The sequence below is a fragment of the Falco peregrinus genome, chromosome 5 (assembly GCF_023634155.1).
Source record: "Falco peregrinus isolate bFalPer1 chromosome 5, bFalPer1.pri, whole genome shotgun sequence".
Lineage (NCBI taxonomy): Eukaryota > Metazoa > Chordata > Aves > Falconiformes > Falconidae > Falco > Falco peregrinus.
In genome coordinates, this window is record NC_073725.1 from 102,465,731 (window position 1) to 102,490,993 (window position 25,263).

General features: G+C 42.3%; 1 protein-coding gene across 1 annotated transcript in view; it reads right to left on the minus strand.

The window, feature by feature from the left end:
• LOC101914314 (netrin-4-like) overlaps nt 1-22,698 on the minus strand; it is a 55,599-nt gene extending 32,901 nt beyond the window's left edge. The window contains exons 1-3 of the mRNA XM_005229996.3: nt 21,805-22,698; nt 14,586-15,127; nt 1,159-1,422 (exon numbers count right to left, since the gene is read on the minus strand). Of these exons, the coding sequence (XP_005230053.1) occupies nt 1,159-1,422; nt 14,586-15,127; nt 21,805-21,871 (873 nt within the window). The 5' untranslated portion in view covers nt 21,872-22,698. The remainder of the gene's footprint in view (nt 1-1,158; nt 1,423-14,585; nt 15,128-21,804) is intronic.
• Between the last annotated feature and the right edge of the window lie 2,565 nt (nt 22,699-25,263).

A 25,263-nucleotide genomic window follows, 5' to 3' on the forward strand; every position in this document is an offset into this window, starting at 1 on the left:
AACTCATATAGTCCTAATTATCTTATAATACCTACCTCTGAACCTGGAAAAGTTGAAAGGAAGACAATGTATACACATTCCATAAGAAAATAAACCAAAATGTCAAGTGTACCATATATCTAAAGGGACATAAATTAGCTGAGGATGTATTTCTTGAGTCTGTTATGTCAGAGTGCACCAGGGACTCAAGTTCTAAGGGTTTTGGGGTTGGTTTTCAAAACCCATTAAGAGACAGAAAGCCTTCCAGGACCATTGGAGCCATTGACTAGTTTCAAGTGGCTTGAATTCTGTCTGTGATACATGTGTTTAGATGTACCTGGATATTTGGTTAGCTTCATCTCCCTGTGACTGTTATTACAGTTCTTTTATATAATACTTGCAGCTAAATCAAAAAGGAGACAGCAGTCATTCACCCTGAATCGCAACTTCTGACTACGCGTACAAACACAACTCCGCTCACACCTTCTGCACATCCAGGGTCAAATGCAGTTATAAGACTGAACAGGGAGAAGCTATTCATAGCACTACAGAATAATTTTCCTACAAGGTCTGGCTTTTTTTAAGAAAATCTAACTTTTTTTAAGATGAATGGGTAAAAGAAGGGGGAGTTGAAATTATTTTCATGTCCTGAACGCTGCTGTCTGTATAGTGAAAGTAATAAAAACACAGAAGACTGAAAACCTAAAAGTAAAGGCTGAAACCATAAGTATGACAGAACCAGTTACGTCTCACAAACTCAGAAAATCTGAGATTCAAGATCTGATGCTGAAATTCTGGTTAGGGTAGTCTTTGCATCAAAAAGATTAGTTCAGTTCTGAGCAAGCACATAGGTAGGTAGGAAATTTCATTCACTATATAGTTGTGATTGGATACCTGTTCCAATTACAAAGCCCCTTCTAAATTTGTAAGTATTTTGAGGTCCAGAGTTTTTAGAAGGACCCATCTCTTGCAATGCAATTAATACGGAACTGCAGCAAGGGTTAAAGACAATCTTTTCCCAGAGTGACTGAATGGTTTAGGTTTCACCAATGGGGAAGGTAGGTAGGTTTAGGTAGGTTTAGGGAGCCTTGGACAGGATCATCCACAAAATGTACAGTTAGGCTGAGAAAGCACAAGTAGGTAACAAGTTCAGCACGTTAGTGAATGTCTAGAACTCACCACATTCTCCGTGACTCCCGTCCTGTTGGCAGGCTCACATTCCTCTGCGTGCCCGTTGCAAAAGCAGCTTCCCCGGATGATCAGATCATAAATAGCATAGTGGGCAAATCTCTGGGGTTTCTCTACCAATCCCGAGCCATGGCATGGACATTCCTGTCTTTTTAACAAAAGGAGGCGGAGGTTGGTGAGTTTCAGGAGATCTTGAGCCTCAGGACTATAGGGGTCTTCAATCTTGTTAGCCGGGCTTAAGGCACGATAAATCACCTGAAAGACGGAAGATTCACATCCAAGAATAGGTATAGGACTCTGCATACAGATCAAACATCCCAAGGAAATGTTCATGAAAAAGTAGTATTTCCTATTCAGATGACCCTGCATAAGCAGTTGTGGGGCTGTGACTGATGCCAGAACATTACAGCTGAATTACCCCCAGCTGGCCAAGCACAGCAAGTGTCTATGTACCTGCTTTCATCCCATCTCAGATGTGAGATAGGAAATGCTTGAGTTTAAACACCTCTCCCTGGGATTACTGACCCCAGTCACTTCTTGCAGTTTAGCCAATGTGTGGTAACTTGTCAAGCACTGGTTGTGTTTCTAACCCAAGGGACAACAGTGTCACTCAGAGAAATCCAAGGTTTATTGACATAAATGCAGTATTAATGCCATCCAAATTTCTCAAAGCATTTTAGGAACGTGGCTTTAGCAGGAGTTTTAGAGTCAGGTACACTAAGGCACTAAGGGGATCTGTGAAGGAAGTGGAAACTGTGGTCAGGCTTTTGGCTTGGTCACTTGAGCTATATGTTAGAAAACATGGCTTGGCTTAGGATGAGTAAGCATCGAGACAACCCTGTCTTCAAACAAAGCCGGCTGGTGTATTCATTAGGAAGAGAGAAGTATCTACACTGCAACGGGCTTGCAGGACAAAAGGTGCCTTAATGTCTATTGGCAGTCAGCAGGTTGTTACTCTTTTGTCACAGCTTTTATGCTGTTTGATAGTTCTTCAGAGCAGCAACAGTTTGGTTTTGAGTATCACAGCTCTAATTTAGTGTTTAACAGTGACTAAAGGGACATGTATTTCGGCATGTGGACTGCTCTACCCTTCTGTATCTCTCAGAGTGTGTTTGTTTCTGTTGCTCTTGGGGAGAGGTTGATAATGGAGGGCTGCACCACATTCCGTGCCAGTGAACTAGAGAGCTGGTTGCATTCATTCCAGGCTTAGGTGTCCTCTATGGATATGCTAACTCTAATTTGAGAGTTGTTTTCTCCTCTGGCTGAGTTTTGCATCACAGCAGAGGGGCTTACCTTCAGGGTTCTTTGGCCATGCTTTACAAGTGGTGACAGCGTCTGACTAACTCCATTAGCAGAGTGAAAGTGTTGTTTCTATAGGGATTCCCTCCTTCTCTCGCACTTTGGTTTTCATTTTCTTTCTTTCTGCTGAACTGACCAATCAATATACTTGAAGCACGTAAAATACTTTTGCTCCTTGTTGCTTGCAGAAGCCAGAAAAGAGGTTGTGCTACATGCCTGGGAGATAATTCTGTTGCATGTTCATGGCACATGGGGAGAAAAACCCCATTAAAGTAACAGAATCAGCTGCCAGGCTTTGTACAGAGCTACATCTGGCAGTGCCACAGGAAAGGAAGTGGTACGTTTCCCACCTGTCCACAGCATTTTCTGTTTGGTTAGCTCTGTTCTTTTTTCTTTTAATTCCCTTCTTTTATACTGTCAGCTACTTACAGTAGCTGCAAACAGCCCTGTTTGGTGAGATCAGAGGTGCCTGTATTTCCTTGTTTGATAGAGCTATGGGCAGATTGCCCAGGCTGTGCAATGCAGGTGCCTACATTCCCCTGACCAACGAAACCATGACAAAATAGCCCAGGCCTTTCCACCCCAATGTCTACATTCCCCCAGTCAATGGAACCATAAGCAAATGGCCCATTCTGTTTTGTCCAGGTGCCCAGCATTCCCCTTACTGATGGATTCACAGGACAAAGACCAAATCTCCTCTGCCCAGTTCCCCTAATCCAGGATGGTCTGATCTTTCTAGTGAAAACCAGTTTTATGAACTCTCTCTCCTTTGTCCCAGTCCCCTGTGGACCACACAAGGTGCAGTGGTTTCTTAGAGTCGTGGGCACCTGGTTGTGTACAGACACACACATCTTCCTCCCACATAGTCAATTAATCTAAGGCAAAGGCAATGAACTGGATGCAATTGTTTTGCCAAGCCTGCTAAGCTCAGAGATCTCAAAGCAGGGTTCAGAAATAACTACTGGGATATTAATGGTTTAAAGTCCTTGTGAAACTGTTCTAAATTGGCATAAAACAGAGGAACCAAGGGTAAAGTGGTCTGTTCAGTCACTGGTTTTTATAAACTCTATTCTCACACTTAGCTTTCTTGTCTATGGCTTCTCTAATATATATGCTTAGTAAAAATGGTATCTCATTTCAGGATAGCTCTCCTGTGGATACCTAACAGATCACTGGCTGAAGAACATAAATGCAAGAGGTACTTTGCTACAGGACAAGACATCTGTAGGAAAGTAATCAATATGTCATTAGCTTCTGCAAGATCTGCCAGTGTCCTTGTCCTGTATGTGGGCTCATTGCCTGGTGTGCAGTGTGAATTCACACACCCAGTCGAGGTATTTCTATTCTTTTATTCTAGTTTGTGCGAAGTAGGGAGCTAGGTGGTAACCCACAAATGCCTAGCCCCCCAGTTGTCAAAACTTTACACGAGTTATACAGTTCAGCAAAGATATCAGCCTTCATTGGTTGCCAGTTACATATTTTTCTCATCATTTAGTACTTAGTTTTCTATTTGTTAAGCAATTCTCTCACTTCTTATCTTAATTAGTCCATGTGCTCAGTCTGTATTTCTCTTTTGGTCTTGTGTGTGTGTGTGTATGTGCATTTCTTGAGTAGGTGGTCAATGAGTCAGTGGGTGCCATCTCCCCCTGCCGGGATTACCTTTCTCCCAGCTAGTGCTTAAGTTTTTCTGAGTTCACTTCTTGTGGTAAACTTCCAGTCAGCTTATTCATCTTCTGGTGGTACTTTCTTCTTGAAGTTACTCCTTTAAACAAAGAACTTGCTGGTGCTTAACAAAATGCTTAGCAGGGCATTCAAAAATGCCTGTAACTTGAACTGTTAACAAGTCATTTGTTCTGATTGTTCTAAAGATCAGCTACCAATCAGTGTATTTAATTTTATTAAGTGTTTGATATTAACCTCCTTATACAAGGCTGAGCAAGAGGCTTAATGTGTCTGTGCCCCAGAGATCCCAGTTGTGAACAGCTATGGATCTCCTCACAGGAGACAGGGAGGAAGGGTGAATGAGGTGAAGAACAAGACTTTTTACTGGGCCTCTCTGAAAGAAATTACTAGATAGTGGCCAAAGTGTTTTGTTTCGCTCTGTGTCTCTGGCATTATACTTCTGCTTGATGGCAATAGTCTTGCATTGTGCTATGTTAACTGTGAAGGAAATCTTGTGTATTGCATTGTGCTACTAGAAACCTATTTTCTATACAGCATGATAAGTTTAAAGAGATGGATTCATGTTTTGGGATCTCCAGTCAATTATCCATCCTCCCCATGTCTTAATTGGCATCCAGATAGAACTAAGTTCTTTAGGCAAAAGAACAGCTGTTGGGTGCTCTTCTCTCAGCATAGGTCCATTTGCTTTCACGAAGCTGTATTGTTTTTTGCTTCTTTGCTTGACAGCTTGGAAAAAGGTTGGATTCCCTGTGGGTTTATTGTTTTGCAAATATTTTCATTTCTGGCCTTGAATCTCTCGAGGGAGCTTGCTTCGGCATTTTTCATATCCCCTTAGAACTCTGAACATTATTTGTGAGTAGAGATGTTAATAGCTTGGATGTCCATTAGGGACTGTGGCATCCTTTTAAAAAAAAACAGTATTCCATTCCAGTTGAGGTACAAGAGTTTGCTTGTATGATTAATTCATGACACATTTCTGTCTGGAATAAGCTCAGTGGTGAGACTGGATTTGTTTGTCCTTATCCCTCCCAAGGCAAGACTTGTTAAGTGTTAAAGATATTATTTGGGTGACATAACACTAGTGAAGTCTTTTGGGAGTGGAATTTATATGTTCTTCTCGGATTCAACAACCACTAAGGAATTAGCCTTGCTTAACTTTGTAAAAATCAAAGATATTGAGGACTTACTTTAAACAAAGACATTTTGTATCAGCAGAGTCAAAACAGATATGTTGTGCCAATATAAGCAGGTTTAGGTGAGCTGCATTTTGCACACAGGTAGCACTGTTTTATTTTGTAATTGCATAAGTATTAGCAACATTATTTCATATATGCATAAAACTGAAAGATGGAATTTCCCTCTCTCTTCCCTTCTGGAGGACATTTTCTCCTTGAAATATTGGTGGTTAAAACATTTGAGCACAAGGGAGAGTATAATGTAATCACCATCTCTTGGCTCATTTTTAATATTTGATTGGATGTTTCTTCTCACATTAAAGTGTCAGTCATTAGATTTTCCAGAGCATATGTATTGCCCTACTGTCAATAGCAATATGTTACAAACCATAAGTTATACTTATTAGTCTACTATGTGTATTGATGCAAATAATTGTAGAGTGGGATGAATTCTTAAAACAGATATGGTATCTCACCTTACATGCTCTAATTTTTTTCCCCAGAAATGCATAGTTTACCTAAAAAAACCCCCACAAACAAAACCACTAAACTTTTTTCTGTACTAAAAATATAAGATTATATTTTAAATGAATGTGTTTCGGTTTGTGGTTCCCTAAGAAAAAAATGAATGCTAAATTAGGAGACAGATTGGTGGTTGCACATATAGGTTGATAATTTTATATGCTACAGGGAAGAATTTTATTGCTGTAAAAAAGGAAGAGATGTCACTGTCACCAAAATACAAAGTTGGGAATGTGACTATTTGTCCAAAGCCCCAGCGCAATTGTTCAGTATGACATTCAGCAAGTAACTTAAGCCTTATGCTGTTCTGGTTTGCCAGTGAATTCATTAGGAATAGGAGAAGTCTGTTGTATGTCCTGCCTGCTTTTTGTAAAAATAGGATGCAGTTATTCAAATACTTCATGGAATGGGAGGAAGATTAATAAATGTATATCTGTGAAATTCTCTGAGAATCCCTAGAGATGGATCTTCAATACATGCAATTTCAATAAAAATAGATAAAAGATAGGAGTTTGGCTGTCTCAACCATTTCTGCATAAATGTTTTAAAGATTAGATTAGAAATGGATCTAAGTATTGGTGAACTCCTAGAGTCATGAGCTGTAGGAAGGGACACTCCATCTTTTCACTGTTATTTGTTCCTTTTTTTTTTACTTCACAAGCAGTGTGTTTCTGAAGCCTATGAAGCAGATTCCTTCTATACAGATGTTTGACTTCTGCCTTTTGCAGAAAGGCAGAAATATGATTATTTCTTCATTTCTCAAAGATACGACACAAATTTGCAGTTTTCCTTTATATTCATGTAAAAGATATGAAGAGAGTGTAAGGAAAAAGTGTTTTCTTTTAATTAAGATGCAAGCCCTGAAAAGGCCTTCCCATAATGGCCACTGTAAAACTATTTCTCATGTAATTAAATCTATCTAGTATCAAGCTCTGTGGAAGCTCTGTTCATTTTTTTGCTGTAACAGACTGCTCTGAAATGTCCCAGTCATTTCTCTAAACATCAGTGTGCAGCTTTCATAAAAGTAGCATACACAAAGCTGCAGAAGGAAATCTGATGGTGGTTAAATCTGCTAAAGGACACCCTAGAAATCTTTCAGCTTCCATTGAACTGGGTGGAAGTTGAGGGTATTCACCACCTTTATAGTCTCAACCCTTTGTGGAAATACATCCTAGATCCTGAGTTTCCCTTATAATCAGGAGCTGACACTGGAGCTGAATGCTGAGTAGGACATTCATGCTTATCTGCATATCTGCTATCAAGCGCATATTTGTCATTCTCATTTTCAAAAGTCAATCAGCTGCGCCTCAAAAAGATGGCCACTACCCTGTCCTCTCCTGACCTTTCTAAGAGCAAGGACGTTTGGAGAATGCTGTAAGTATGCAAAGCTAAAAATGGTAGTCACTGTTAGAGGATTGGTTGAGCTGTACACAAGTTGGCACAGCTTCACAAGGGTGATATTTTATCACCAGTCAAGAGATCATCTTCATTCCGGAGACAGTGTCTCAAATTTTTGATTTCTTGCCATATGTTTTGCTTCACCATTCTTGATGCAGATAATTCTGTTTTCTTAACCTGATCTTCCAGCCAGTATTAGTCAGAAAAGATGTGGACACAACAAAGGTTTCCCCTTGCAAGCTCATAGCCTAAGGTCAAGGAATATGAGTCATAAACAGAGGGCAGTGCCAATGCATGGCCTCCTACAAAAGAAGATCCTTGTGCAGAACAAGAATTTGATATTACAAATCATCTTTAAGCTATGTTGATCATGTTGCACACAGTCAGGTTAATGAGGTCAGACATGTCTATGTGCTTACACTAGGCCCATCAGAAGGAAGCTGCAATAAAAACTCTCATCAGTGCTAAATCCTCTTCATTAAGAGATTTTCATGTGAGTTGATTTTGTTCTTAAAGGAATAGTAAACAATAGTCTCAGAATTTTTCCTACCCAGTGGAAAATATCTTCTGATTTATTTGATGGAGCCCCTTGGCTAAAATTAATTCTTCCATCTTGTGGTACAGTAGTTACTACTAAGAAGTAGTCTTTTTCCTGTTTTGAAATACTCTTTGGAGCACAAAGAAAGTCTAGCTATTCTCTTAGCTATTAGAAAGCCCATTCGGACGATTCATGGAATAGTGTTTTTCAGTCATGATCCACTGCTTCTCTGTCTTTCCAGAGAATACAACTTAGAAGCCAGTATAGAATGTAATAATTTGTTAAAGAAATAATTTGCATTTGATTTTTTTAATTTCTCTGATCTGGGTAAACTCAGCTACCGCCAAGGCAGTAGCAACTTGAATTCATTCTGTGTTTTCTGAAACAGAAAGGGTCAATATCCCCCCAGTTTGCATTTGCTTTGAGGTTATTCCAGTAATCCAGTCAGTGTGACATCAATATTAATATTTAGGCATTGCTGCCAATATGACGATGGACAAAGACCGCACAATTGAAGTTAGAGGCAGACAAATCTGAAGAGCCGTGCAGACTTTTTCTCTTCCTCAAACAAAATGTATTCTGTAGGTTCAGGTTATTTGCAGATGTAAATCTATATTTGTATGGAAAGGCAAGGTTTGTAGGGAGAAGCAGTATCTTCTATCAAGCCAGGTAATGTAGTCGGAGTACAAAATCTAGACTATTGGGCACAAAAACCTTCAGCTTGCTGTCTGTATACAGGGAATGCACAAAATTCCTTCCATTCTACATAGCACCACCTTACATGGGGATGTGAGAACATTTCCAAGCTCCCAGAAAGTGCAGTGTCCTTTTTCATTATGAGGAATGATACCTGCTCTGAAATGGCAAAGGGCAGCACGAGCAGTTCTGTGATGCAGACAGCCCAACTGGGAACTGGATTGAGAATGAGGAGACTCATTTCACTCTGCTGAATTGTCAGGGAAAGTTAAAACAACCCATCACCGTCAGTGTAAACCAATGTCAACCAAGCCATATTCTCATGGGAGAGCATCCATTTCTTATGAGAGCCACTTATATCTCTGTATCTCTTGTACATCTCTTGGCTGAAATCTTACACGTGAACTGACTTGGCTAAGTGTATAGTCTCACCATGACAGTGATATGTGGACAGCTGTAGAGCAAACAGTTAGGTGTTCTTTTGCCTGGAGTTTGACAATTACAAAGAATCTGTAAGATTTATATTTTTTCACAGTTGAGACTTGGAAAAAATTAATGGCTGCAATTACACTAAGGTTTTGTAGAACAAGGTAAGAAAAAAAAATCATTTGATACCTGCTGCCTTGTGTGTTCAGGAAATGGAGAAGCAATGCTCAAAAAAACCCCTACTGTGTCTTTCTGGACAGTTTATGAAGTTCAAAATGTCTGTGAAATAGCTCATTACAAGCCAGGTCAGAGTAGGACACTTGGTGCTCTCCTGAAGTTCACTTGCCAGGGATGAGAATGCTGGACTGGTCTCATCAGTTCAAATTCTCTTCAGAGACAAATCCTTGAGCCCCTTCATTCTTTCTCCAGGGAAGCCGGGCCTGGCAGTGCTATCTGCTTGTTTACACTGCTGGTGTTAACTGCTTCCTCTCAACTTGCCTCTGCATTCTATCTTCTCTACAGTTCAAGTTAAATGAAATGCTGAACAGACAGCCCTAGTCATAACATTCAGGCACTTACCTTCACTAGTGACTAATCCCTCCTGGAATCCTTTCCGGCTGGAAGTCAGAATAACCTGAGCATCATGGAACTTTGAGAGGCCAGTCCTGGTGACTGTTGGACAATTCACTGCACTGCAAGACCCTGCCTTTGCATCTTAGCTACTAGGAATTCAACTTTGTGATGTGCTAAGCATGTTTCTTTTCAGTGACCCCACTGCCATATGAGATCAGACCTTTAAGAAGCCACTGAAACCTCAGTGGTGACCTCTTGAATTATTGATGTTGCCACTTAATGAGGTATGTGTGTGTGGGGGGATCCTTCTTTGTTCATCAAAAGGTTTGGCGTGAATACAGTAAAAGAAAAGCCTGAGAAAAGACAGAAAAAAATGTAGATGCTTGGTACACAATCATATACATTCCACACAGAGCCCTGTCCCTTGCCTGGTTTGGTGTCTGTGTGTAAGTGGTCCCCCTCTGCCATAGCTGTTGCTCAGGGAGTCCTTGTAGATGGAGAAAGGCAGCAGAGGTCTTCAGTGTCAGTGCAGAGAAAAAGGACTTCTGTAGGGTTGACTGTGGCTTCTGTCTGAACAACCTGGTGGCTTTTGAAGCAGACAGAACTGCATCCCATCACAACATGTCTTGATCTGGCATTCAGAGTGTGTTAGAAGAGTGATTAAAAGTCTTTAGCTACAAAGCGAGTCCACTCGTCTTTGACAAAAGGCACTGCTGGGGACTTCTGTCCCTAAAGAGGTCACCACAGGATACAAAACGGAGAATGAACAGGTCTTCTGTGCAAGGCACACTTAACATGTTGCCATAGAAACCAGTTACTTAATTCAGGCATACACAATTCTTCCAGCCCCCAGTGAATTCCAGTAATGGGTTTATTATATCACACTTCATTGGTGTCATCTGTCACACAGACACTCACATAAATGAACCAGCCTTTGATTCGAAACTCCCTTCCACTAGCTAGACCCAATAGGGGAATGGTCTCCTTTTGGGTCTGGTGGTTATAAGCAGGTCAGTGTTCTACCCACTTTGCATGCTAATGTCTTCCTTTCATGAAAACATCATCTTCGATGGAGGAAAACATTTGTTTCCATTTCCTGATATTCCAGTTTATTAAAAATGTGCTCTTAATCTCTCAGATCCTTGAGTGCACATGCTGTCAGGATACAGGTTGAAACATTTCAGCTCCTGTTTTCCCCATATGATGTTTGAACTCTAAGTCACACTAATGTGTGATGCAAAGTTGTGGTAATTTCTCCATTTGTTTGGGCCAGAGTTTTGATTTACATTAGCTGACCTGAAGGCTCATTTTAGGCTCCATGACTATACAGCACAGTGTTTTTAAATTAGAAAAACAGATGGATGGACAAGTAGGTAAAAAAGGTCTCAGTTGATGCATAAGACTCCATGCAAGCATTGCCTGTAGATGCACTTACAGTAGATGAACAGACCTTAAAAAGGTGGGATTGGTTTTAGTTCATGATGTTATGTTGAAGGTTGGCATACTGAAGCTGATGAGCATAGCAGTAATTATTCTCCCTTAAGAATAGTTAAGAACATTCTCCCTTAAGAATAGGATAAAGATTAGAAGCATTTGTTTCCCGTTTAATATATCATCTCTTATAGTGATAGAAGTCAACAGGCGAAACACGGGGTACTTGGTAGGCTGGTCAGGACTTAAGACGTGCTAGTGGAGCATTTTCACTGACAAGTGTTCATAAGCATAAAAGTAGGTGTTGACTTTGTGGTACTTCACATGAAGCAAATGATGTGTAGGCAATTGGCAGTGAATAAATTGCTCTGCTTCCTAGACCAGAAATCATCAATGGAGCAAGTTTATTGCCAGAATAGTTAAGATGAGGGACCTAGGATCTCAGCTAGATAGATTCTAGCTGCAGAAGTACTCTGGATCTGAACAGGAGTAAGGGATTTAGTAAATGCTGGAGTAAAAGAAAACTGCAGAAGAGACATTAGGTAGCCATCTCCTTGCATTTCTAGAGGACTTGTTCCCGAGTGCATGACACCTTCTGTCTCAGCTGTACCTTATCTGAAATGGAATGGAGATGTGTGAACCTGTCAGAGGTGAAAGATAAGGGATAATCTACAAGAGACAGGGGATACATCCTGACTTACTGATACTTTATATTCTGTTGTGATGTTGTCACATCACTCACCCAAATGTATTCTGCTTACATTTTAGTCTCCTAAAAGTTTCTCTTCTGCCAAGTTTCCTGTCCTGCTTCCAGGAAAAGCCTCTTTCAGTGGTCTTGGAGGACCACCAGAGTGTGCTGACTCAGGGAAATACATCTCAGTTGTATGTAAAGTTACATGCAGGTGCATTTAAGTTATTGCAGCTCTATTACCTTGTCCTATCGTGCCTACATTATTCAGTTCTGGAAGCCAGTTGACCTGAAATCTTGTTTTATGATGTGTCCCACATGGGTTTTAAACCCAAGTGTTCTTAGAAAGCCATCTCTTTTTTTGATTCCTTTTGTGCCCTGTTAAAAAGGAATTTGTGTCTTTTCTCCAAATAAATGGGACAACACCCAAGAAAAACCTGAGTGTCATGCAGTAGAAATGACTTCAACCCTTTCAGCAGAGAAAACTGGCATTTATCTCAGAGCGTTAATTAGCATTTAAGTTGGAACGTTTTTGATCATTTCAGAAATGTTGTCAGCTTGTGATGTGAGCTTCTCAGCTTAGCCAGAAGCAGTAATTGGATAGGTCAGAGTGGAGGTGAACAAGAAGCAGAGAATACTGCACAAAGTAGTGGTGGGGATTCAGTCAGCTTCCTTCCAAGTCAGTTGGGAGTCAGTGTTTTTCAGGGGATGCCCTGGTGACATTTGTGACACTAGGTATAAAACTGCAGTTCTGAGATGCATGGGCAAAGCTCCTGTGAGACTTGTAGCAACAGTAGCAGTGTCAGGCAAATCTGATCAGGTATCACTTTAAATAATTACACTCTGCCTTCCTTTATTTTCAGCCACAAAAGAATCTGCTGTGTCATATTGCTGACCTGAAAAGCCTGATGCTTTTGCACCCTTGTCACAGTGGCATTTTATGGATTGATTAAGAGGTCTCCGTAAAGTCTGTCCAGAACTTCAGAATCCTTTTGGACTGGATGTGCTGTGAAACAGTATTTGCCTTGTTCACTGTTACGTTGCCCTGAGATTCCTGTGTGCTGCTTTAAAGCTTCAGCTCTCCATCCTGTGGAGGAAGTGACCTCTGTATTTATTCAATTCATGTAACAGTCCATGGAACTATTTGGGATCTGCAAAGGTATGGCCTGTAAATGTATGACTGTTCTTGCTATTAATATTGTTTTCTAGCATCTACTACCACAGTGTAGATTGATTAAGCATACACATACTCATTTCCGTGTAGCTGCTGCCCAAGTTGACAGAATGATTTTGACAGTTGTAATCACAAAGGCTTGTGTTGGATGAATGTTTTATTATTTGATTTTCTGCCATCCACTTCTCAGATTTGTTGTAGCAGCAACACATGGTCTTCATGATATTCCCCAAGGTTAAGTAAGCACAAAAGCCAACACAGTGCAGGGCAATATGGGATATTGTACGAGAGAAGGAAGAGTTGTTTTGCATTTAAGGCCAAGGCATTTGCCTCAGATCCTGTATTCTGTTCCTTACTCAACCAGAATATTGTCCTGTTTTACCACAAAACACTTCACCTTTCTCTGCTGCCCTTTCCCCTTCTGTGAAATGGCCACAGGACCATTATATGTGTGCTGAAGATCATTAAAGGATCTTGCAAAGTACTTCCAGATTTTTGATTGGGAGGCACACAAGAGTGGAAAATTATACTAGTTGCTTGGATTCTGTATTGATATAGCAAACTGTAATGTCTCTACAGAAGACATTTGGCTTAAACATATCATGCTAACTGAGCAGCAGAATTACTACTCCAAGAACAAGACAGTTGAGTAGTCAGATGATCTGCTCCAGATTTGTAATATGCAGAGGTTTTTCCTAGTCTGTTGCACAAAGATGAACTCAGTCTCTCCTTACTGCTGTTTCCGTGTCTCAGGTATAGTACATTAATTTCTTTCTTTTCAAGTGCATTTTGAAGTACTCTGCTGAAAGCACTGTGTTTTTTGAAGCCTATCTGGACCATTCACGTCACACCTGAGCTTAATTTGCAGCAAAGTTTTACTGCCAAACCTGCTTGATCACTTCCAGACAAGGAAACCAAAAGGATTGTGACTTCTCTAAGGAAGAGAGAAGGAAGTGAAGGCACTCCAGCTTCTGTTGTGACTATAGGAACGTCTTATAATCTTCCTTTGTGCCTTTATGTCTCCTCTATAAAATGATACCAATGATATTTACTGTCTTTCCCATCTAGACTGTTTCAAGATTGATGAATGAAAAGGGTTATGACTAAACTACGTATCTGATTACTAAGTAGTCATTAATGTTCTTGTCAGAGGAATTTATCAGAGCAATTGCACATATATTTTAGAAGAAAGCCTTCCACATATGTTTAATAGCACAATCAAATATTTATACCAAATATTTATACCAAAGAAGGGTATACCCACTGTTGAATAGTGAAACCTGGTTGCTCCCTTCCACTTCCTGCATCTAAACGGTTTCGTTTCCGAAGCCTATGGCTTGATATGATAAGAGCAGTCACCTCCAGCAAGAAAAGTCACATTAAACTTAGGGGAAGGATGTATTTAAAAGTCATCCAATCATCTAAGACTTTTTATATGGAGAAGAAAAAGAAAGACCATGCAGTTCATGTCATCCTAAAGCAGGAAAACCAGACTTTACAAATGTGTATTTCCCTACATCTATTTTGTTGGAATTCTAGTTCGGTTATTGGCACCTGCAATGTAAGATTAGGCAATGTCAATCCTATCCTGTGCAGCTGTCATAAAAGAAAGTTGTTAAAGATTTTTCGTTAATTTTCATTGATATATAATTTCTCTTCTTCTTCCCCTTTATTTTCTTAACACAAAGCCTTTGGGGTTGGGCTACCTTTCATAATTTATATGCACAGTATCTCTCTGAGCGTATACTCGCTGATTTTCAGCCAGTCTTCAGGTGTTTGACATTAAACTTAGTCCAAACCTCAGTTATTGCTTACCTCTCCTCTGGTGCAGGGCACTGCATCTGAATACCTGGAAGTGCACATGGAGCCTTCCTCAATGAGATCATCCTGGAGCCCAAAAGTCGCTGTACAGTTGACAGAGAAATACTTGTAGGGCCTCCAAGTCTGCCCATAGTCCTGGGACCTTTCCAACACCATTGCGGCTGGGCGAGGTGACTTGAACACAGCGATGACATGGGTCAGGTAGAATTCTGTTTCGAAGTCCAGTCTGATTTCTTCCCTGTGTACCCCTTGGGCAGACTGCCACCACGAAGTGGGGTTTGCAAAGAAATCGTCTGTCATGTCAGCAGGGAGATGGGAGTTATCAGGCTGGTTGGCATTGCATTTGGTGCAGCGAGGCTGCCCACAGCCATGGGAGACTTGATGGAGGAGATTGTGGTCTGGGTAGAAGCAGTACAGTTCTGTACTGTTCTGACCACACGTGGTGAGAGTGACTGGTGTCCTCCCTGTTGCAAGGTTTCCCACTGGAGGGTTGCAAGAACGGCCATTACAGCGGAAGGCTCGTAGCCTCATGGGATCTGAAAGACAGGCAAAAGAAACACAACAAGTAGGATTTCACAGATAGTTCTCAGGCTGTAACACAGGTGACCATGCAGATATTTGGAGTACTAATGTGGGGACTGACATCAAAGAAGACTCCTTCTAAGGAGAGCTACTTCATCTTTTCACACAAAGCTACAAGGGAATTTCTCAATAAATCTAGTCCTTGGTGTTGGTGCTTAACTCAGAAACTGAGGTCTTTACAAAATTCAAGCTTATGGCGCTTAACTTTCTCTTGAAAATGCAGTTGCATCAATCTATAGAATTTTATGTTTAACCACAGAAATCTTGTGTTTTCTTAACTTTCACTCTAGTAAACTCTGTATCTGAGGACTGAATCTATTCAATGCATTTATTTTCATTCTTGCCAGAAAGAAAAGTCAAACTGTACTACACACTGTAGAAACATTAACAAAAGAGATGATTCCTGCCCAACAAAGTACAGACACTAATTACACATACAAACACGTGCAGAAAACATGTTGCTCTATACTTATGCATTACTGGTGTAATTTTGAGGGGTGTTGAGCTTCTACTTCTGTTGAGATCAGCTGGAGTTGTCAGTACTTAGCAGAGCTGAAAATCAAGTCTCACTTTTGTTTAAATACCTTTGACATGGAGGTCGATGACTATTACTTTGTCTGCCAAGTTTGCCAATACTGGCAAATTTTTGCTATCTTCAATGTATGTATCTACCTATTTCTAAATTAAGAAAAGGTAGGGATAACTACAAAGTCTTAATATTGTTTGGAAATCAGTAGTGTCCTATGATACTGGAATTAAAGGTCGTTCCAAAACCGTATTACCATACTGGAGAAAACTGCTTTTCCAATGACTTACAATGTCCTCTTTGCAACTTAACAGTCTAGAAGGAGTTAAAGACTGACCTTGGAAGGTCATAAATCTAATCCAAGAGGTCACAAGTCAGATGACTGGATCTCAGTCCTACAGGAAATGACCCTTCCAATGAAACATAGGATGACCATAAACCCTGGGTAATCTAAGAGCAGTTCAAAGGCCAGCTATTAGTTCAACATTCTAGGTCAAATTTTAAAATCCCTACTTGGTTTATTATATTCAGCCTTTCCTCAGGAAAAATTGGTTTTAAAATGAAGTTAAGCCAAATAAAAGACTCTCTAGTTCAGGCTTATAAAAATACTCAAATCATAAATGTAGTCAGATGAATCTAATGTCCTTCTTTCCAAAAGGAATCCTTCAGATGAAAAAATGTGTCCTGTGTGCATGGTTTTGCCTCTGAGTTGCTTCTGCCCTTAGTTCCTTAGGGACATTTCTGCACAGGCCAGAAGAGAAAGGTCAGAGATGGACATTGTTTTGGAAAACACCTCATGCATTTTGCTTCCTAGGATTAGGACACAAAATGAAGTTGCTGTATGTCCACTGAGTCCCATTGACCAAAGGCATGTGCCATTTTAGCTTACTTACAGTGTAAGGTAGTCTTCAAGTTCAGACAACAAGGAAGCAGATTGTCCAGAAATGCTCTTGACTACTCTTATGAACAGGTGGAAGCCACCTTCAAAAGAACTTGGACTTAATGTGTGTTTGCCTTACAAGCGGCGGCTGCCTCAACAAAAGAGGGGGTGTCTGGAGACACAGTAGGTTTCCTGCTGATGGAAGTTGCCTCCTACCAGTGGCTGGAATAGGCTGGCCGAGATTTTTTTTAGTATCCCAATGAAGTCCTAGGAGACTGGCAGAGTTTAGAAGGCAGCAGTGCCTGACTTACAAATGAACCTAAGAGTCCGTGGATCAAAGGAACGAAAGCTGCCCCCCCTCAGTCCCACCTCCACACCCTGTGCCAGCACAGAGGTGAATCTTCATGAGAGAGGAGGACTTGCAGAAGTCAGCTGAAGAGGAAAGGAGAGAAGATAGGGATGTTTGGCTCTATCAGTTCTGTTCTTTGCTCCCCCGCTTCAACTGAGCAGGTATTCTTAGCACTTCTGGAGATCCTCCACTAAGCCCTCACACCATCCTCACTGCCTGATGACCATTTCAATGTAATTTCTTTCTGATCATGACCATCTTACTCCATCTGAGCCTAGTGTGGTTACAGGGGAACACTAGGAGCTCCAGAGATTTTATCTGGGAGGTTCCTTGCAATTTCTGTGAGTCTTTGGGTTTCCACAGAAGTTGTTTAGACCTTCCTCCTTTTTGCACAGCAACTGAAATTCCAAATTTTTGTCTGCTCTGGAGGGTGAATTTCACTGGATCATGCAGAATTCTCGAAATAAAGTTAAACCTATCCTTGCAGGCCAGGAAAAATATAATGAGCTACATACAACTGCATGCCTCAAGAACGTCTTTGCATTTATGTTCATGTCTAAGCTGTTCGGTAAAAGTTACCGAAAATAAGGAAAACAAAGCAATTTCTGTGTTTAAAGTAGATTGGATATTAACTGATTTTGCTCAGTGCTGCAGAAAGGTGTCATCTTTACCTCCAGTGAATTTAAGTGGGACTGCTCTTACAACTGGGCTTTGAACAAGCATTAGCTCTGACTGAGAGGTTACTTAGTTTTGATTAAGAATGGGTCCATGTTACAAATGCTGTTGTATAATGGATAAATATACCACATAAATAAAAGAAAGTCCATCTTTATTGATGGATCACACCACTGAAGCTTTCATACAGGAAATGGGATGCTGGAGTTCTAAATTTAAGGAGTTATATAGGGGAAGCTTTGCAGACGAGAATGTGAGAAAGTAAAAAAGGAAACATTTTTTAAAGGAAATGGCTGCTTTTTATCTTTTCCATAAATGGGCTATTAGTCTGATATTGAGTTTTTAAGCTGTTTTTATCTGAACCTGCAAAAGGAAGAAAACCATGGTTGTTCTCCTGAACAACAGTCACAAGAAGGTTTATCTGCTCTGCCTGCTAATGCAGCAACATCAATAAACAGTTCCTGTCTGGACTGCTGTGTCATTAAGAAAATGAGAGAAGAACAAAATGCAGATTAGCAGAACAGAGTTTGAGAGGAGAGAGATTGGAAAACAAAATCTGCAGTCGATTAAAAGCTTTTCATTTAAAGAAATCAATTGGCAGAACATTGCTTGGCCACGAGGATAGTGCAGCCTGCCCATCACTCACTGATTCTGTGGAATCAACATGAAATGTTGGATCTGGACAGCGAGAGGGGACTGCTGCAGAAGAGAAACAGCAGCCAGGCGAACAAACAACTTACCCCAACTGCCAGGAGGACTCACTGAATAATTCATAAAGAACTAAACAGTTTGATTGCGCATGGGCACTGCCTGTTATTATGAAGTTGATTAGCTTTTGCTCCGTGGAGGATGACTTGGCTCCATAAAAGGTATGATTAGTTTATTTGTTTGTTTTCTGGTCCCTCAGAGCTGTGCCACAAAGTGGCAGGTCAATGGCACATGCCCAGCACGTGTTATAACAATGGTGTTATCTGATGATTAGGGAATCATACAGTTCGAGGGAGGTCATACTACTGATATTCCTGGACGCCATTTCAAACAGAGATCTCTTACTTCAGAGCCTTGTAATGCAACAGCACATTGTGGGCATTAACTAAAAACACGTTCATTTTTTTAGCGTTATTTTTCACACTCCACTGGATAGATAACATGAGAAAGGTAATATGGCAACTCCATCAAAGCCTGCTGATGTGACTGGAAAGATGCCTAATATTTTCTGAGTGATTTGAATTGGAATTTTTATTTCTTTTCCATATGCAAATCTATGATTTTGTGTGTTGTAGTCTCCTACAGTGAAACAGGAGAGCGAAATTCACAGTTCAGAGCAACACGTAAACTCTAAAACCTTTGGACATCTTCTGCTATGTTTTCAGTGGAGCAGTCTCAGCGTGCGTGCCCAACCTGGATTTCACTTGTTCTATACCTGTTTAACTTTTTTCTTAACAACCAAAAACTTTTCAATGTTCTTCTAACCACCCTGGGGACATTAGTTGCTTAAGTTTTTGTTAATCAGACCTGGAACTTTACCCCTTGATGCTGGTGACAACGGGAGTGCTATAGAACCCTTTGGGCTGTTTGGGGCCAGCGTGCGATGAGTTGGGCCAAGTCTTCACCCATTTATGGGTGGCCTGATGTATTTCGATAATAAAATAGCTTTGATTCCTGGAATTAATGAGCCACTGGAGGTGAAGCTCTGAGTGCCAGGACACCAGGCTGGCTCCACTGGGGACCGAAGAGGCAGACCCCGGGTGCGGGCTCTCCGCTGCGGCCAGCCGCCTGCGCGCATCCCTCCTGGAGCAACCGCGGGCTCCGCCACCGGCACCTTCCTCCGCAGACGGGCGGAACGACCCCGGCCCGGAGGAGACCGGGGGGCGGGCTGGGGGGACCGGCCGCTGCCGCCCCCCGGCCGCCCCCTTTTGGCCGGCTGCCCCCGGGAGCGCGCCCGGCCCGCGGCCGCCGCAGCGGGAGCCCGCGGCGCTGCCGGTCCTGGGCAAGGGGGTTCAGAGCGCTGCAGTTTGTTGGGGGGAATAACGCCCTCCCGCCCGCGTGAGGCTGCGGGAAGGATCGCCCAAGGGTCACGTCCCACACTGTAAAACCTAGGCGGCCCCTCCAGCCTACCCACTGTGGTCCTTCCCCCTCGGCATGATATTTAAAGGTCTAAGGAGCCCATCTTGACAGCCCTTCTCTGTCCAGAGGTGGCAGAAGGCAAATACTGCACTCCCCACACAACTGACCCATCGCTTTCTTTCGCTTCTGACCAGGAGGGATCAACTGTAGGGCTGAAAAAGGGATTTACCATAAAGGCTAATAAAGTGCGCCAAAAACACGCTTCCCTATACACCACTCTGCTCAGGAAAAGGCTGAGACTTCCAAATCGTCCTACACAGATGGGCTGAGCACTGTCCCAACTAACCCTGGTCTGAGCAGTACTGACCCTGCCTGTAAGAGGACCTGTAAAATTTCAAGGTTAATTCGAGATTTTTATATTGCGTCTAAAAAAAAGAGGGGAAAAAAGAAAAAGAAACCAGAATGAACAGGGAACCCTTGTGCTCTCATGGGCTGATGGTTTGTACAACCTTTTGACCAAGCCATGTGCATTTCTTTAAAGTGACATTGAATTGAATCCTTAGCATCACTACCTTCAATATCCAATTATTTTGCTGTTGTTCACTGTGTCTTACACCATTATTCTGAGTGTGTTTAGCTCCATACGGAACACACTCCCTCACCTCAAATTCACTTTCCAAGCAGTCAACTGTGGGCTGCATTTCTTTGAAGATTCATTTTCACTTTGTGAATTCAATGCAGAGCAAATTTAGGCTAGTTTATAACAAGCTGCTTTCTTCAAGAGTATCAGCAACTTTACATGACATATCTGCAATCTTTATGTGCTGTGTGTCAACATATGTATCCTATAGGGAGAGTCCTAGCCTGGGAAACTAGTGAATGCCCAAGATAAGGCATTAGGAGGACTAAAGACATAAGTCCTCCCTCCACTCATTCCCTGTCATGTTGTGATAGACATTCTTTTCCCCAAATGAGTCAGTGAGGGGATTGTAAATTTATGAGCCGTTTTCAGTTTTTAAGAAATTATCTCTTCCAGTTATGGAAATCTGATGTCTGTTATCAAAAAGGTTCTAGATAGGGAGTAATCTGAGCTGAAGCCATTTGATTTGCCTTTGACTTTACTGGAGGTTGCAGGGGAGCTGAACACTTCACTTTCAAATCAGTGCATGAAGAGCATTGGTCCTGTCCTAATACTCGGAGCACACAGGTGAAATTTAAACCACTGGTAGGCTTTCCTGTACAGAAAGAGAGATCCCAAGCCAGTATCTCAAAGGAAAAGTCAGCAAGGATGTATTGTTGTTTTATCAATAATTATTTTTATTTTTTTACCTGATCTTTGTAATTCATCCCTGTTAAACTTAAGGTTGTGTTAAACTACAGCAGAAAGAAAAAAAAAAATCTAATACTTTGCTTCCTCACCCTTAAGGAATTTGTCTCCATCATAATCCAGGTGATTTTAGGACCCTATGTAAATACCATTACAGTTGTATCATTCCTATATATGCTTATTTCTACGCCCACATATGCACACACAACTAATCAACTTCTCTTTCTGTCCTAATCCATTTTTTCTCTAATGCTAATTTAATCTCATCCACTGCATTTTAACTATTAAGTCAGGGAATACGTGGAATGAATTGACCGTCTTGGATAAATAGTAATTCCTAAACAGTGTCTCTGACTTCTAATGATGCAAAATTAAGTTAACAGAGAATAATCCAGATTCCTACAGTGCTGCTGTCCAAGGATGTTGTTGTCTCACTCTTGTCCTGCCTAGGAAGGCAGTGTTTCATCCTCAGAACAAATATCCAGCATATCTCAATCCATCTGCCTCTTTCTCTCTTACTTTTCTTTCGTTTGCAAAAATAATACACTTTTTTCTTTTAAGGATGTATGAAACTGTACATCCTATGATAAGTCTTTGGGAGGGGACTGAGCTATAAAGCTGTGTATTGCAGAGAATAAGAAGCATTTGTATATATTGACTAACCCAGATTCCTTGTAAAAATCCAATCTAAAATAAAGCTGTTGACATAATTTTTTTTAACAAACAGATCCGATTTCTATCCCATTTCCCCTTGCTACCCTTAGGATAAATTGTTTCAGAATGGCAATATTGATTTATTTTGCTTACCTGCTTCCCCATGGCCAGAAATAAAATAGTCCAGGAACACAATCAGCATGATGCCTTTATGCTGCATGGCTGTCAGTAAAATAGCTGTCCTCGGTGAAGCAAAAAAGAGCTGCAGTAATTCTACAGGTTTGGTGCTTGCATGGCTTTTCTGTATTTTCTTTCTTTCTTCCTTTCTGCTCACCTTCCTCTCAGTGTAGGGGTCAAGGCTGCTGTCTCATTCTTCTTGTTCTCTTTTGGGTCCAGAGGTGGGTTGGTTTTTTTTTTTTTCAGGGCTGAGATGCCTTCTGGGTGTCACCCGTACATTGCTTCCAATAAATAAATAAATAACAAGGATTTTCTGTGTCTTTACCCCTCTCCATGCAGCGGGCCGGGGACGTTCACATCCCTGACGCAGCCCCTCGAATGCACCATCGGGGGCTGATGCGACGCGGAGAGCTCTGTTCAGTCCGGTCCTTTGGGGTTGTTTGGATGCTATTTCGAAACTTTCGTTTCTGCTCCTTGCTTTTGGTGGAGCTTGGTTTTGGCTGTGCCTAGCTTCCCCCTGGCAACCTTCCCTACCCCCCCTCGCACCTCCCGCAGCCTGCTGCTACCCGGGGTAGCGGTGGGGTGCGGGCTGCGGGCACCCTGCTTTGTTAGGAGGGCTGCCCCGGTACCTTCTCTCCCTTCGCTCCCTGCAGCAGAGGGTCATAAGAAGAAAGTTGGCTTTCCTCCCTGAGAGATGATGAGAAGCAAGTGCTTTCTTGGCTCTTCTCTCTTTTTATTTTAGTTTGTTTTATTTTATTTGATTTCCCTCCTCCCTCCGCTGTCACGGAAGCCACTTCTCCCCCACCTCCGAGGGATTTGCTTCACACAGCGAGCGCCGGGGGATGAGAGTGAAAAACAAACCCGCCGCCAGCTCGGTGCGGTGCCCGGGAGATCCCCGCCGCCTGCTGCCGGCCCGCGGCTGCCGCCCGCCACCGGGGGCTGCGGCTGGGGGGGGGAGCGCAGCCCGGGGCAGGGGAGGCTCCTGGGCGGGGGGCGCGATCCCCAGGGAAAAGGGGGGTGGGGTGGGGTGGAGGATCCCTCCTCCCGCCTGCTGGAGCGAGGATTGGGGCTGGGGGCTTCCTTCCCTCCCGAGGGCTGGGTAGTTATCTTCAAGTTTTGCCTCTGCCTCCCTTCGAGCCTCTAGCACATCTCTTAGTCCTAACGGGGCAGCTCTCCTCTCCGGTCCTGTCTGGCTGCAAAGGGGATTATTATAACATGTGATCTTCTTCCTGTTCTTTATATGTGCTTTTTTTTTTTTTTTTTTTTTTTTTTTTTAGGGTGGAGGAGGAGGATGTGTCGGTTCCGCACCTCCTGGTCGGCCGGGCTCGGTCCTCGTTGCGCTCCGATGCAGGCGCTGTTTTCCAGCCGCATCTTCTCCTCCAGGAGCCCGTGCGTGCGGGTGCGTGTCTGCGGGTGCGGGTGCGGGTGCGGGGTGCGCAGCCCGGCCGGCCGGCCTGCTGTCCTTGCAGCACCCTCTGCCAGGCGCCCGGCACATGGCACCTGCCCTGCGGCGGGGCACGGCGCGCAGCCCCCCCAGGCACCCCCCAGGCAGCCCCAGGGCGTGGGGAGAGCGGGAGGGGGGCTTTGGGGGTCTTAGGTATGGCTCACAGGGGCAGAAACACCGGGTTTCTTTACATAATTATAGACATGTCCCAGGCATCATATATGACATGTATGTCCCAGTCACACATGAGCTGGGACAAGGCAGGCAGTGAGGGGACTTGGGACTTCCCAGGGAAGCCGAGGTGTCTGCTCTGGCACCACTGACATCCTGCCTGCCCCAGCCAACACCAGGCATGGCCCTGAAGTTGGATTTGCTCAAGTAACTCCAACACCAAACTCCCAGGGACACAGAGAGGCTCCGGCATATAGCGATCGGAGGTGAAAGTGCCCAGCCCTAGAAATAATTTTAATTCAGGGAGTGAGTTCCCCCTGCAGCTTCATTCTCTTTTTCTTCGGCTTTCACAGCAGCACACCACCACTAACTTCTGCTTGATGTCACAGAGGGAAGCAGGTCCGGTGGGAGTCCAAATGTAGACGAGGTTTTTCCTGTGCCCATGTGTGTGCAGGATCAGACCTTACAGGGATTTGGAAAATGTGGGTCATACAAAAAAGAATAAGGAAAGATTTATTTCCCTTTGGCATGGAAATGCTTATGTAAGGCAGGGTTATTTAGCTAGGTTTTGGGGTAGAGTTTTCTGACTTGACCCTTATTCTCCTTTTATGTATATATTTTAATAAGAAAACCCAATAGAAAATTTTCAGACAGGAAGGAGGCTTTTCTCTCCTCTTTTTGTCTTTGCTTTTTGTTCAAAAACAGCTAAAATACTGTATAATTACAAAACAAAATTCTCCTGCCATAAATGACAGTTAGTATCCTTCAGAGAGTTTGAGTCTGCTGTGCGCTCAGCTCCCCTGAGATGTTCTGAGTTCTTTCAACTCAAGCATCTTCAGTGGGAGCTGGGGATGTGCATTATGTCCTAGAGCTAAAACTGACGTGACATTAATGAGATGCTATAATTTAATAATTGTGCTTTCTTGTCATCGCTTGTTGATTGCTGCCTTTGTGGGAAAATGCAGTATTTTTTTAACTCCTAGGTTTTAGGCTCATTCCTAACTGAAATGTTTCTCCCAGTTAATTTCATCAGGTTTTAAACTATGGCGCTTGAGAAAATTCCTTGGCCAAGAGTTGTAGTTCCATGGGTGTAATAAAGATCAAGAAGCTCTTGTATAGTTTAAACAACAACTCAAAATGGAGAGCAATGTTCATGTGCACTGTAAGTGGACAACCAAAATTAAGTACATTAATTTATATAATATTGTGATGTCTGGATGGCAGTACCGTAAGACTTTATAGTTGTTATTGACTGTGGGATATAAAAGTGACTTAGAACTGAAAGCCTTAATTCTTCCTCGCAGTTACTGCTTGTCTTGAGAAAACCACTACCAGTGCTAATGAGTACATTTCCACTTTAATAGTACTAAAATCCATTCATCCAGTGAGCTAAGAGGAGCTAACACCTAAAGGGAAAATTTTGCTGTTATCATTGACAACCACTGCTGTCTAGGAGATGAATTGATGAGATCTGAGGAACGGTTTATACCTAGAGGTGTCAAACAGAAAATGCCCATCTTATCTGAATAGTGATGTAAATAATAATTGTTAGCTGTAGTTAGATCGTAAACTATAGAAATGTAAATGCACAGTCTTTGAGGTCTCAGACATCCAGACCATGACCCTCACTAGGACATTGGGGGAATCAGATGATTTGGAAAGTGACTGGGCTTGCTCTAGTGGCTTAGCACAGCACCAGCTGACAAAGCATCCAGAGAATAAACAGCAAAATTGTGAATCATTCATTTTGGGGGTGGAGGGAAGAGCCAATGGCATGGCACAGAGCGGGGAGGTGTGTCACCTGTGCTGCCTGGCCTCTC